The sequence below is a fragment of the Rhagoletis pomonella genome, unplaced genomic scaffold (genome assembly GCF_013731165.1).
Source record: "Rhagoletis pomonella isolate Grant_MI unplaced genomic scaffold, Rhpom_1.0 Rhpom_scaffold_00025, whole genome shotgun sequence".
In the NCBI taxonomy this organism is placed as follows: Eukaryota; Metazoa; Arthropoda; class Insecta; order Diptera; family Tephritidae; genus Rhagoletis; species Rhagoletis pomonella.
The window spans coordinates 195,361-209,604 of record NW_023458579.1 but is presented as its reverse complement, the minus strand read 5'-3'; the positions used below and the strand labels follow the sequence as shown (position 1 = coordinate 209,604).

At 34.8% G+C, this 14,244-nt stretch overlaps 1 protein-coding gene across 1 annotated transcript; it reads left to right on the top strand.

Moving 5' to 3' along the window:
* Positions 1-9,433: 9,433 nt before the first annotated feature.
* LOC118749643 (nuclear apoptosis-inducing factor 1-like) lies at positions 9,434-10,334 on the top strand. The gene is made up of 3 exons (XM_036484445.1): positions 9,434-9,455; positions 9,515-9,702; positions 9,800-10,334. The coding sequence occupies exons 1-3, from the start codon at positions 9,434-9,436 to the stop codon at positions 10,064-10,066; spliced, it is 477 nt and encodes a 158-aa protein (XP_036340338.1). The 3' UTR covers positions 10,067-10,334.
* Positions 10,335-14,244: the final 3,910 nt, after the last annotated feature.

Genomic DNA, 14,244 nt, shown 5'->3' with positions numbered 1-14,244 from the left:
TTTTTAAACCAGTCATTAGTTTTAAGCAATTTTTAATATATTCTGGTTTAAATTTTAGTCCAAAAAGCTCGTGGTTTAAAAATGAAACCAAAATGTTTTAATTCTAGTTTCTAGGTTTCATATATTATAAAAAATTTGGTTTAAAATTTAAACCGAAATAGAAAATGTTTGCACACAGCGAAATGTGGTGTTGATTCAAACTCAACATATGAAAGCACATTTACATGCGTGGCTGTGTCTGAGTGTGCAAAGATGCTTGACACAATTGGTTGCTACCAAAGCTGTGTCCGGGTTCAACCCCATCAGACGGAGCATGAAATTTAAGTTTTTGTTTGTTTATTCCTAATTATGAAAATGTTTGCGTTTAAAATTTAAACCGAACTATTTAAATTCTAAACCCAACATACGTGCTCTGCTTTTTAAAATTGGAAGGTTTGTACTTGAAACCAAATTTAGTTTGGTCATATATGTAGTCCAAAGAGTTTAAAATTAAAACCAAAATTTTGAACCGTGCACTTTAGAGGCATCGCACAAATTAGTCAAAATGACTTCGCGAACTATGTTATGTACGTTATCATCAAAACTGCGAAAGTGGCGAGTGGCCAAGCTCTTCATTAATTGTTTAAACTATGCCTAAGGCCGTTTGCATCATGATGTTTAGCTGGTAGGTACACGGTCAAAAATTTGGGTTTAATTTTTAAACCGCGCTGGGACCACTGCCTTTTTTAATTTTTTATAGTCTACTTTTTAAACCAGTCAATAGTTTTAAGCAATTTTTAATATATTCTGGTTAAAATTTTAGTCCAAAAAGTTCGTGGTTTAAAAATCAAATCGAAATGTTTTAATTCTAGTTTCTAGGTTTCACATATAGAAAATTTGGTTTAAAATCTAAACCGAAATAGAAAATGGTTGCACACAGCGAAATGTGGTGTTGATTCAAACTCAACATATGAAAGCACATTTACATGCGTGGCTGTAGCTGAGTGTGGAAAGATGCTCGATACAATTGGTTGCTACCAGGGCTGTCCGGGTTCAATACCCATCAGACGGAGCATGAAATTTAAGACTTTTTATTTTTTATTCCTAATTATGAAAATGTTTGGGTTTAAAATTTAAACCGAACTGTTTAAATTCTAAACCCAATATATGTGCTCTCTTTTTTTTAAATTGGAAGGTTTGTATTTGAAACTGAATTATTTTGGTCGTATATGTATTCCAAAAACTTTAAAATTAAAACCGAAATTTTTAACCGTGTAGTGTTAGCCACGCATGCAAATGTGCTTTCATATGTTGAGTTTGAATCAACGCCACATTTCGCTGTGTGCAAACATTTTCTATTTCGGTTTAGATTTTAAACCAAATTTTATATATGTGAAACCCAGAAACTACACCATTTCCAGTTGTAAATGAGAAAGCGTCAAATGAAATTGCGAAAGCGTCATTTGGAAATGAGAATAGTCAATTGTAAATGCGATATCGTCATTTGAAATTGAGAATAGTCAATTGTAAATGAGAAAAGGTCAATAGTAAATGAGAAAGCGTCATTTGTAATTGAGAGTAGTCAATTATAAATGAGAAAGCGTCAAATGAAAATGGGAAATCGTCTTTTGGAATTGAGAATAGTCAATTGTAAATGAGAAAGCGTCAATTGAAAATGAGAATAGTAAATTGTAAATGAGAAAGGGTCAAATGAAAATTCGAAAGCGTAATGAGAAACTCGTTTTTATTCAGAAATTATTTAGATGTTATTAAAAATGCAAGTTTATTATGTCCCAACTTGCATATCTTGTAAAGATAAAGCATTTCCATGGAAAGATGTTGCGTGCTGAAATACTCTCGCGCAGTCTCCTCCGGTGATTATAGTTTTCGCGTCATCCACCAAATTCTCCAAATATTGCAGCCGTTGTTCAGCAAGGTTTGGCCCATTTATGACTGGGTTTGAGATATGCCCCTTTACATGCATTTTGATTTTTCCCCAGATTATTTCAATGGGGTTTAGCATGGGGGAATATGGCGCTAAACGCAGCACTTTATTAATGAAATGTCCAAGTAATTTATATATATGCATATTTTTAACATACTTGATTTATATACTTTTTAATCGTAAAGTAGTTCTTCCGCCAGTGTAAAACAACTGAGACTTCCCGGCGAAAATAAAACCGAAGAGTGTTCTCTATCGAGCTACATACATTGATCCGAGACATACCGTAATGGTTTAAACAGATTCAAGAAGGTCATGATGAACTACATACATACATGTATATGTATATAAGTAATTCGTGAAGGTTTTTCGGAATTCGACCGGCATCGTTTTCATCCGAATATTGGCCAGCTTTATTTTCCTGTCTTCTTACCTATGTACATACTCTAATATGACGTAGCTTACAAACAGCAAAGATGAAGATCATAACCTTCTGAAAACTTAAAAATTCCGTTTTCAAACGCGTTTTATAGCGACATAATTGATTAAGTATTATCAGTGATAAGCGAATTTAAATCATCTATTATATATGCAGTACGCAATTCATTTACTTTTATTTCTCATTTCCAAATGACGCTTTCGCATTTTCATTTGATGCTTTCTCATTTACAATTGACTATTCTCAATTACAACTGACGCGTTCGCATTTTCATTTGACGCTTTCTCATTTACAATTGACTAATCTCATTTACAATTGACGCTTTCTCATCTACAATTGACTATTCTCATTTCCAAATGACGCTTTCGCATTTTCAATTGACGCTTCCTCATTTAAAAATGACTATTCTCATTTTCAATTGACGCTTTCTCATTTAAAACCAATCTATCTATTAAAAAAAACCGCATCAAAATCCGTTGCTTAGTTTTCAAGATTTAAGCATTTAAGGGGACATAGGGACAGAAAAAGTGACTTTGTTTTATAATATGTAGTGATGTGAAAGTTTGTATGTTTGGATGTTTGGGAAATCATCACGCGGAAACGACTGCACGGATTTGCATGAAATTTTGTACGCAGATAGCTTATGGGCTAGATTGGTTAATAGGCTATTTTTTTAAGAGTTGCCACCTGCTAAAAAAGCTTAATTTATTTAATATGCGGGAACGACTGAATGGATTTGCATGAAAATTTGCACACAGATAGCTTATAACCTAGGTTGGAAAATAGGCTACTTTTCTTAAGAGTTGCCACCTGTTAAAAAATTTCATTACATTAATACGCGGAAACGACTGAATGGATTTCCATGAAATTTTGCAAGCAGATAGCTTATGACCTACAGTGGAAAACAGGCTAATTTTTTGGAAGAGTTGCCACCTGTTAAAAAAGTTTAATTAAATTAATACGCGGAAACGACTAAACGGATTTGCATGAAATTTTGCACACAGTTAGCTTATGACCTAGGTTAGCAAGCAGATAGCTTATGACCTACAGTGGAAAATAGGCTAATTTTTGGAAAAGTTGCCACCTGTTAAAAAAGTTTTAATTAAATTAATACGCGGAAACGACTGAACAGATTTGCATGACATTTCGCATAGAGATAGCTTATGACCTATGTTGGAAAATAGGCTACTATTTTAGGAGTTATCACGTATTAGGAAAGTTTAATTAAATTAATACGCGCAAATGACTGAGCTGATTTGCATGAAAGTTTGCACACAGATAGCTTATGACCTAGACTGGAAAATAGGCTACTTTTTTAAGAATTGCCACCTGTTTGAAAATGAAATTTTGTTCAAAGATGGTTTATGACCTGGATTGAAAAATATGCTACTTCTTTAACCGGTTTTCCGATCAGAACGAAATTTAGTACACTTACTACGGATTTCGGAAGGATGGTCTAAGACTGAAAGTGAGTCCGATAACTCAAGGCCCCTCCCATACAAATTGCAATTTTCATATTACATACATATCTCTGGAAGTATTTGTGGGAGGGAACTGAAATTTGGTATAGTGATATGTATGTGAAATTAATGTTGGCATTAATCGATTGATGTTTTAATCAGTTAGTTAATTCGATTAAATTCAATCTGATTACAGTTAATCATGATTAATTTTAATCCGACTAATCAGTTAATCGTAACCGCGATTAAAACATTAATTTTTAATCATTAACTCTTTATTTGATCAAATAGGTTTGGTGATTAATTAAGTTATGCTGGAATTTCCCTGTGCACACAAAGCAAGTTAATCCGGTATTGCTAAATCAGGTTTTCTCATCAATCTTAGCAATTTGGTGTGCATTTTCATTAAGATATATACCAACAAACGTTTTACAAACTAGGTTTGTAAAAGTTCCCAGCTAATGTATTACTAATAACAATAATTATAATTTTTTTATATTATGTGCTTTTTATAAGCGTAAAACACAAAATAATTACTATAACTGGTGTTTGGTTTCAAACTCGGACAAACTAGACAAATTAATTAGATTTTATTTTTAATTGGATGAACGATTAATGTTTTAAATTAATTAAACGTAATCGCAGCCAGCGATTAACGATTAAAAAAATGTTATCATTAATCGAACAGTTGATTACGACTAATTAATGTTAATCGTCAAACGCGATTAACATTTTAATCGTAAATGTGTAATCGTTAATCAGATTAACAGTTTGCCAACACTGTGTGAAATCATGTTCATATTCACGAAAAAATGGACGTGTTTGGAAAAGAGCCATAGCACCTCCCATACTGACTGAATGTTTCATATTGCATATCTCTTCAAATGTTTGGGGTAAAGAACTCAAGCTTGGTATGGAAATACATATGTATGTATGTATGTGAAACTAATACCATACTCATGGAGAAAAATGAGAGTTATTGGAAAAGGTGGTGTGGCAACTCCTATGCAAATTGATTTTTCTATGCTGCATATCTCTGGAGGTGTTTATTGCAGAGGACTGGAACTTGGCACCGAGATGTGTATACAAAATTAATTCCATACTCATGGAGAAGAATTTGCGTTATTCGAAAAGGGGACATGGTTCCTGCCGTACAAATTTACTGTTTTATACTGCTTATCTCTAGAGGTGTTCATGGTAGAGTACTGGGACTTGGTACTGGGGTATGTAAAATCAATTCTAAATTCATGGAAGAAGACTAGGGTTATAAGAAAAAGGGGCGTGGCACTTCCAGTACAAATTTACTTTTTCTTGCCACATATCCCTGGGAGTGTTTTTGGAAGAATACTGGAACTTGGTATGGAGTTGTGTATACAAAATGTATCAATTGTTCATGGAAAAAATGTGAGTTATTAAAAGAGGAGGCATGTCGCCTCCCATACATACTAAAAACTTCTTAATACATATCTCTGGAGGAATAGAAAATCTCTCGAAGTATTTTAAATTTGTTATGGAGATTTATTTTATAAGTGCCGTACTGACAGAATAAATTGCATTAAATGGAAAAGAGAGAGCCGGGTTCGGCCTTGTAATCTAAAGCTCTTTTGAGGCATTTGCTACAGTAATGAGAAATGGTATTTTATCAAGGCAAGGTTACTAAATTTGAGTTGGAAATATTAGAACCCGCCGTGGCACCTCCAAGAAGGTTACGCGTTCACGCGCCGTATACCTGGCACCATTTTAAGGTAAACTTAGAGGGATTGATATCTTTCGCATGCCTAGCGCGCAGACGAGATTTTATAATTTTTAGTTTTAAACGGCCTAAATACCTTAACTCGCTTAAAAAATAACGAGCTATAACGAAATGGGCACAGAAATAAAATCTAACATCATTAAATTATTTTTCATATTTGTATAAAAGCGCGGGGTGAAACCCGCGGGTATAAGCTAGTATGTATATATGTTTCCATTTTTGACTAGGCGACCCAAAATCTGTTAGAAATGGCTACTAGCCTTATCGTGGAGAAAATTTTCATGGCAGGCAGGGTTGTATGAAATTGGGCCGATTTCGCTTATTTTTATTTTAAACGAAGAAGGGATTCTCTTCATAAAATGTTTGATATAAATGCCTTAATTTTAAGTGTGAAGTTTTATTCGCAAACTTAGAAAATAAGAAATTGTTTCCCTGTTAAGACACTTAAGATGCGTTTGTGTTTGGATATAGTGCCAACAACAGAATAAATATTACATGTAGATATTGTCTTCCCAGATAGCGCATATTCAATTCTGCCTAAATTAAAAAGCACAATTTTTGCCCACTCCCAAAGGTTTAAGGTAAGGGAAAAATTTATATTTTCAAGCACTATGTACGCATATGTATTTTTGTACCCGAGCGCACTTGTGCACAAGGGTATATTAATTTTGTTCACATAACGGTTGTTTGTAACAGCCAAAACGAATCGAGATAGATATAGACAAATGTATACATAAATACTCAGAATGAATAGAGAAATCGATTAAGCCATGTCTGTCTGTCCGTCCGTCCATGTACACGATAACTCGAGCAAAAATTGAGATATCTCAACAAAATTTGGTATGTAGGTTTCTGTTAATCCAGGGTAGATTGGTATTGAAAATGGGCGAAATCGGACTGTAACCACGCCCACTTCCCATATAACGGTAATTTCCAGAAATACGAAAACTGCGATATTTTAGTAACTACTAAATATAATTCACTCGAAATTGATATTTACAATAATTTTCAGACGAAAAATAAGAATATTATAAATTTTTGGAAAATGGGCGTACCCACGCCCACTTATGGTTACATGTGTATATCTTGGTAACCGCTGCACCAATTTCTTCGAAACTTGGCACAGTGTTGGCCTTGATATAGCATACTAAATGGCCGAAAATTTAAAAAATCGGATAATAACCACGCCCACATCCCATATAACGGTAATTTTCGGAAATACGAAAACTGCGATATTTTAAAAACTACCGACGATTATTCTCTCAAAATTGATATTTACAACAATTTTCAGACGAAAAATAAGAATATTATAAATTTTTGGAAAATGGGCGCAGCCACGCCCACTTATGGTTACATGTGTATATTTTGGTAACCGCTGCACCGAAAATCTCTCAAATCCCAAAATGCATGAACTCATAGGATCAAATTCTGCTTAACAGAAGGTACTACATGTGTCAGATTAGCTCTTTGTCGCCGGCTATAGACAACTCTGCCGGAATACCGTCGAACCGCGTGGGCTTTGCTGTTCTTAAGCCTCCTCATTCGCGGTTTTAATCTCGACGTGGTCGAGTGCAGGAACGCGACAAACGTCTCTATACCTTGGCCTGGGTTCTTCTTCATCAGACATGCCGTCGATGGCGCCCTTCAAAAGCGCTACATAGTATATTCTGTTCCTTCTTCACCACAATCATTTCTTCCAAACTTGGCACAGTTGTTGGCCTTGGTGCAGCATACAAAATGGCCAAAAATTTAAAAACTCGGACAATAACCACGCCTACATCCCATATAACGGTAATTTAGAGCAATACAAAATCTTCGATAAATCAGTAAATATTAAAGCTAACTTATTCAAAATTGATGCTCGCAACAATTCTTTACCAAGAAATACGTTTATGGTTAAATTTTGGAAAATGGGCGTGTCACCGCCCACTTATGACCACATATATGTATATCGGTAACAGTTCTATCAATTTGTACCAAACTCGGTATTTTTGTTGTGCTTTCCACATAAAAGCAAAACGTTGAAAATTATTGAAATGGGACTAAAATTACGGCCGCTTTTCATATAACGGTAAATTTCATAAATGCTTGAAACTGCAATATTTCGAAATTTAAGGACGCTAATTTACTCAAAATTGATACACCCCGGCTTACCATCTAGCGGTGGGTTTCGGAAAGGTGAAAAAACATATATTTAATACTTGCTCAGGGTATTTAATGTTCGGCTCCACCCGAACTTAGACTTTCTTACTTGTTTTAAACAAACTTTTTTGCTGAGAACTTATTTAAATTCCAAAAACCGAATGCCAACTTGAATTAAAGGAACCAACACTGAAGTGAGTCAAAATGAAAATAAAAGAGCACAAATTTCTATATAAAGCAAAACTCTCTGGGAATCCTACGAGACATCTGCCGGTCATATGACCGGTCATCTAAATGGGAGATCTGCAGTCTTGTGGCATCATATTTTACATCAGAATTGAAGGGATTTCTGAAACATCTGACCAGTTCTTTTGTGTAACTGTGATTTTGCATCCCTTGTCAACATATGGCCTCGGTTGATGTTAACTTAAGGTCGTTGTTTTACTGCCTTAAAATTGAAGGGAAATTCTTACAGCGTTTTTTATGTGTATTGGTTTCTATTTGATTGTATTGAGAATCGGTCAGTCTGAAAAGGCCTTGTAGGGAAGACAATAGGTTTGTTCGTCGAAAATCCAGCGAGAATTATCACTCAAAATATCAGATAGTAAGAAAAAATGCTCCCAAATTCTCTCTCATGTAGAGAAACTTGCAATTTTCTGTACGAACGCAAATTCTTATAATTTTAAAATTTTTATAGAATTTTTAAAATTCTTTCAGAGGAGCAAAAAACAGGATCTACGTGTATATATCTTGTCAGTCCGACTTTCTTCAACATACGTTTCAATTTCTTAAGAATACAGTTTTTTTCCGAGTACCTTTCAAAGCATTGGAATTAACTAAATTCATTAAGTAAACAAGTATTAACTTACATTTTTCATTTTAAAATCGCTCCAGTTTGTAAATTTAAATTTAACGAACTTGTTTATTCAAATTATCGTCGACAAAAAATCCAACCATGTGCCACAATCATATGTTTTTCCTAATTGCAAATTCTTGCTGGAAAAATTTTTTCCGGCTCGAATTTATAACTTCTCTCCAAGAAATAGTCTTTTTACTCGTGATTTATTTAAATAAAACATGTGAAATTTAGTTGAAACATTTTAGCCGTTTTTAACCAGTTTTATTTGCCAATTTAGCCGGTTCGTCCAAAAAGTTCTGGCAACACTGGTTGCAATTTCCCAGTACGAATATATCGTTATTTTCTGGTGCGGATTTCAGCTCCTTCAAATATTATTGATGCCATATGGCATCATACACATTTAAAAATATACCAAGCGTTTATTAGCACTTTTTTAAATTAAATTACAAGTTCTAGCAATATTTGGCACTATTTTGGAGACTATAGCATATTTATTTGTTTTTAATTTATTGGGTTATTTGGTAAAATATAGTATTTTAATGTAGACCTTTCTAAGCAGAAGAAAATCGATATTTTAGTAAAGTTTTAAAATTGAAAATTTTCGTCTACTAAGGATAAGAATAACAATACCGTATTAAAATATACAGCCTAATCATGTATCTCGAAGCGAACGTTCGTTTCGTCTGCCAGACGTTTCTTTCGTGTGTTGGTAGTATGTAAGTCGAAATCGTCTGCCAGCACGAAAACAGTTGATCGTTACGTAGTTTTCGTCTAGTTTGGAATTTTTTAAGGCGAATAGAAGACGAAAGTGAGACGACAATCGTTGATAACAGACGAAAGGTTATTAGTGATCGTTAAGATGGAGGGTTCTGCCAGGAAAAGTAAGAAAATAAAAAATATAACTTGGTTTAAGGAAATATATTAATATTTATGCTTGTAGCGCTGAAAAAAACTACAACCACTCCATTTGAAGTACTGGTAAAAGAAATGGAGAGAAATCCTGACCTGGCCAGAGGTGTTGCAGTGTTTGGATCTGATCGAGGAAGGGTAGAGGAGCGGTGGGAGGAAATTATGAGGAAAATTAATTCTCATGGTCCTCCTACAAGAACGGCCGTCGAATGGAAGAAAGTAAGCATAAGTGCATAAATTGTATGTGGTACATAAATGCTTGCGCACTATTTCCATTTTACTGACATTGAATTTTATTTTATTTTTATTTTTCAAGATATGGGCTGACTTGAAAAGCCGGACAAAAAAGAAGATTGCCGAAAACAAACGAAGCCTTACTGCTACCGGTGGGGGCCCATTCCGTCACTCTCCGCTTTCCGAAATGGAGCAGGCCATAGACAGCCTGGTTTTTATTTCGAGGTCAGCAGCCCCGAGCGGCAGAGTTTTCGGCATTCCTTCGAAGGTGACCTCTAACATGTCAAGACATTCGTCGTTGGAGGAAACGCCTCCTTTACTTGTGACCGAATCGCCAACACTTGACTAACGAAGGCAACAAACAACCACCCTTCAATCTCCTATAAGGCACAACCAACCACCACCAGTGGGAGTAGTGACTCCCACTACACAGACAACCCGTCCTACACCAACGCACACGTTACGTTCCACTAATAGGAAGCGCACCTTCCAAGAGACAGTGGCTGAATCTGCCAAAGTCCAAGCAGAAGCCGCTAAAGTGCAGGCTGAGGCTGCAAAAAAAATGGCAGAGGCATCAATGCTGCAGGTGGATGCCACAAATAAATTAACTGCTGCAGTGGAACGCCAATCTGAAATTTTTTAAAAATTTTTGGAGTACTTCCGGAATTAATTTTCATACCACTATTGTGAGAGTATTGAAGTGATATTTTGTTGCATTTACTTAGTTTATATGTAGATTTAGGATTTAAGACTGAAAAGATATTTTGTTGAATTTTTATGTAAATATTTTATTAATTTTAAGACAAATGAATTTTGCTGGTGTACCTGAAATCTAAACACACATACTTTATAATAAAACTGCGTTTATAACAAACTCTCTGCTATTCTCATTCTAATAAGGGCAGCTGTATTCGAAATGTTACTGTTTTCCAGTTCTTCTTCGTAACTAACAAGATTCTCCATATCTGGGCTCTCCAATGGAATTTGATGTTTGAAAAATATACAAACGTTATGAATAGCACAGCACACATTTACAATTTGTGTAACTTTTTCTAGTGAATAGTGTAGCCCTCTCGAGCCAATTATACATCGAAATCGGTTTTTCAAAACACCGAAACATCTCAACATTACGAGCTTTCGAGTGCTTTGTGTTGTAAATTCGTTGAATTTCATCGGCTGCGCTTCTGAATGGCGTCATCAAGTATGGCTGGAAAGGGGTAACCAGAATCACCTACAAAAATTTTCATTGTGAGTAATAGTTTTATAGCCTTTTTAAGTTTTAAAAATAACCGGGTATAATCAGATTTTAGCTCCTGTTCTGCGTGACTCACGTTCCAAACAAATGAATCATGATTCGCCCCTGGATGCCTAGCGTCAACAAATGTGATTACCATGTTGTGATCGCATATCTGTAAGGAAACTCAGTTTGTGTATATGTATACTTGTAAAGATAGTAAATCATTAACCTACCGCCATTACATTAAGACTGTAAAAACCCTTACGGTTGAGGTATAAATGGTGGTTGTCACTTCCTGGCGACTTAATACGAACGTGTGTTCCATCAACACAACCAGTAACCCCAGGTATTCCGTATTTCTCAAAGAAATATTCTTTAACTGCATTTTCCTCATCGATGTTTCTCCTAAAATTCACCCATTTCTGGCAAAAATGGTCCTCAAAAATATTTAGGCATTCCCTGATCACGTTGGCTGCAGTTGACTGCCCCATCGGCGAAATATTTTTGTTACCAACAGATTTTTGGTAACTGCTGGTGACGAGAAATCTTAAAAAGTTGCGAGTTTTAGCTGCTGCGATAGGTGGGTGCTTCTATGTGATGGAGCCATGTGCTCTTTTAATTCGTTTAATATGTATTGGAATATTTGTTTATTGATTCGGAAATTTGCAACAAATCTAGAAACGAATACATTGTAGCATACAAAAATTATTTGCTAATCTTGAACTTACTCAGTCTCAGGTAGTTCCATTTCATTGGTGTGGTCTCGCAATCTCCTCCTCTGTATTCGCCTTTCCCTTTCTTCGGATTCCTCGGCGTCCATTAGCGCTATAGCAGCATATATTTTTAAAAATTAATTTTCCTTATATTTCTTTCCGCAACACGACCAAAACACTTTTAAGCAAAACCAAAATGTTAACAATTCAGATGTTGCCCATTTAAAATAAAGAGCATTGAAATAAGCTGAAAATATTAGAAATCTAAGAAAAACTCTTTGGAAGTACATCCAAATTTCATCCGGCAACATCATACAACGTAACCGAGACGATTGCAACGTAATCGACGTAAAGACAATACGAAGACGAACGACAGAGTTACAAAATTGCAATCCGTGACGATATCGCCTACAGACGAATCGTTCGTGCAGCCTATCGTTCGAGATACATAATAAGGCTGATAGTTTGTAAAACTTCCCATTACAGCGTTGCATATAAAAGTATATTTTCAGATAAGCTCAATTAAATCTGTGAGTATTCAAAAAAGCATGACGCCATATGGCATCAAAATAGCGAAAGGGTTAATAGTATTTCAATTCATATAAAAAAGTTTAATTTAATTTGAATAAAGTTTGGCATAATATGAAAGAGATTTCATTTAATTTTAAAAAAGTTTAATTTAAACTGAAAATGCTATATAAGATCCTTATAAAAATACCAACATACTGTTTATAAACTAATAATAGAGCAACATTTTGGTCTACGAAGCCCTGCCTTCTGGGGCCCTTCTCTTATAAGGGTTTTATAGACTATTTTGTAGAGCAAAATGGTACCTATAGAATTTTCTCTTCAGTTTTGCGAAAGTAAACCATTATATACACTTGACTCAATTTAGGTACAATTTGTACATTTTTCCAAATGCTTTCGCGTCATCAATAACACGGTGCTATTAAAAAAATTAAGAAATACACCCTAAACAAAATTTGGTGTAAGCCATACCGGTCGAGTACAACATGAAAATAGGTATTTTATAGTTCCTGAACCCTCCATTTTTATTTTATTTAAAAACAACCGTTATACAGCTTGACTCTTTTTCATCAGATTTTAAAAACCAAACATGTTTTGAAAAGGGAATTTAGAGACCTTTAAAACGACACCTGGAGGTGTAAAAAATTCATTCCCATGGCGTTCATTGTGACATACCTTCTTCGTTTGGTGCTTTGCTGGCAAAGTCTTATCTGACACGACCTTAAACCTTCACGTTTTTATGCATTTTGCTGGTTTTGATATTACCGGTTATATGTATTGTGCAGCAAAGTTTAAATGTGTACGCTCTTTGTGCTCTTAAAAATGTTATCAAAGAGAAGCATTGCTTAATGCGGAGGTGGAGCTTACGTAAACTCCACTTACAAAATGGTGAACTTAAAAAATAAGTCCCACCCATTTTTAAAGGAAATTCAATATTAGATTTTGCCTATTAGAAGCTATTGAAGGTGCAATAGGAAATAAGAAATTTTTGAAATAGCGTAATTGTGCTGGTGTCTAAACAAGATTAATACCAATTGGGCAAGCTTAAAATATCTTCATATATTTACGTTACGTTAAAGGAGTAGGTAGGTTAGGCACTTTTATTTCTCTTGAAACAGCGTCTACTTAAGAAAAGGGTTTCATTGATTAATTCAAATAAAGTTCAGGTATTTGTTTATTAATTAAAGTTTAAATTAAATTGATTAACAAAAGGGTGTTTGAAGCTTAAAGCAAAACCAATGAATTTGACAAGAGTAAAGTAAAAACACGTTTTTTGGAAATAAATGCAAGCTTTTGTAAATATTTTGTATTCCTCCCATTCTGATGGTATTTTAAAAAAAAAATTTATGAGAAAGTATTTTCATACTAGTCATATCTTTTCTTTAGTTTGATGGAAAACTGCTGAAATTACGCCAACATCAGCTACATCCTACATAGAAAAAAGCAAACATGATTTAGTCGAAAGTCATATCATCCCACATTTTTGTAACTGAAATGAATGATTATTTTTTTTTGTTTGATTCTGTGAGCCATGATATACTGTGTTAAGCTTAAAGAGTACTTCGGATACGGGAAAAACTCCTTGAGGCTTATTGAGAACTACCCAGCTGGCAGATCTCAGTCTGTTAAAGTTGGTAAAAATATCTCAAGACTTGAGACGATTTCCAGTAAATCGTACTTATTACCAATCGCAAAGCGGAAACTTAGTGGCACTACTATACCCCATTTAGTTGTCGGTAATAAACCATTGCAATTTGTAAGCATAATTACTAATTTGGGATTTGTCATTAACTTAAGTTTGACCTGCACTGATCATGTAAATTCGGTGGTTGGTAAAGTTTATGGGATACTTCGAAATCTGCCCAAGTGCGGTTTTTATACCTATGGTTACGAGGCGGCGACTCTCAGTAATTACATATGCTGAGCTAGACTGTCTCTCGTCTCATAAGTTCGCTGTACTATTCAACAATGTCACACGATACATTTACGGCTTGAAGAAAGTTGATCACATATCGGAGTGGAGTGTGAAATTCACGATTACTAAATAGC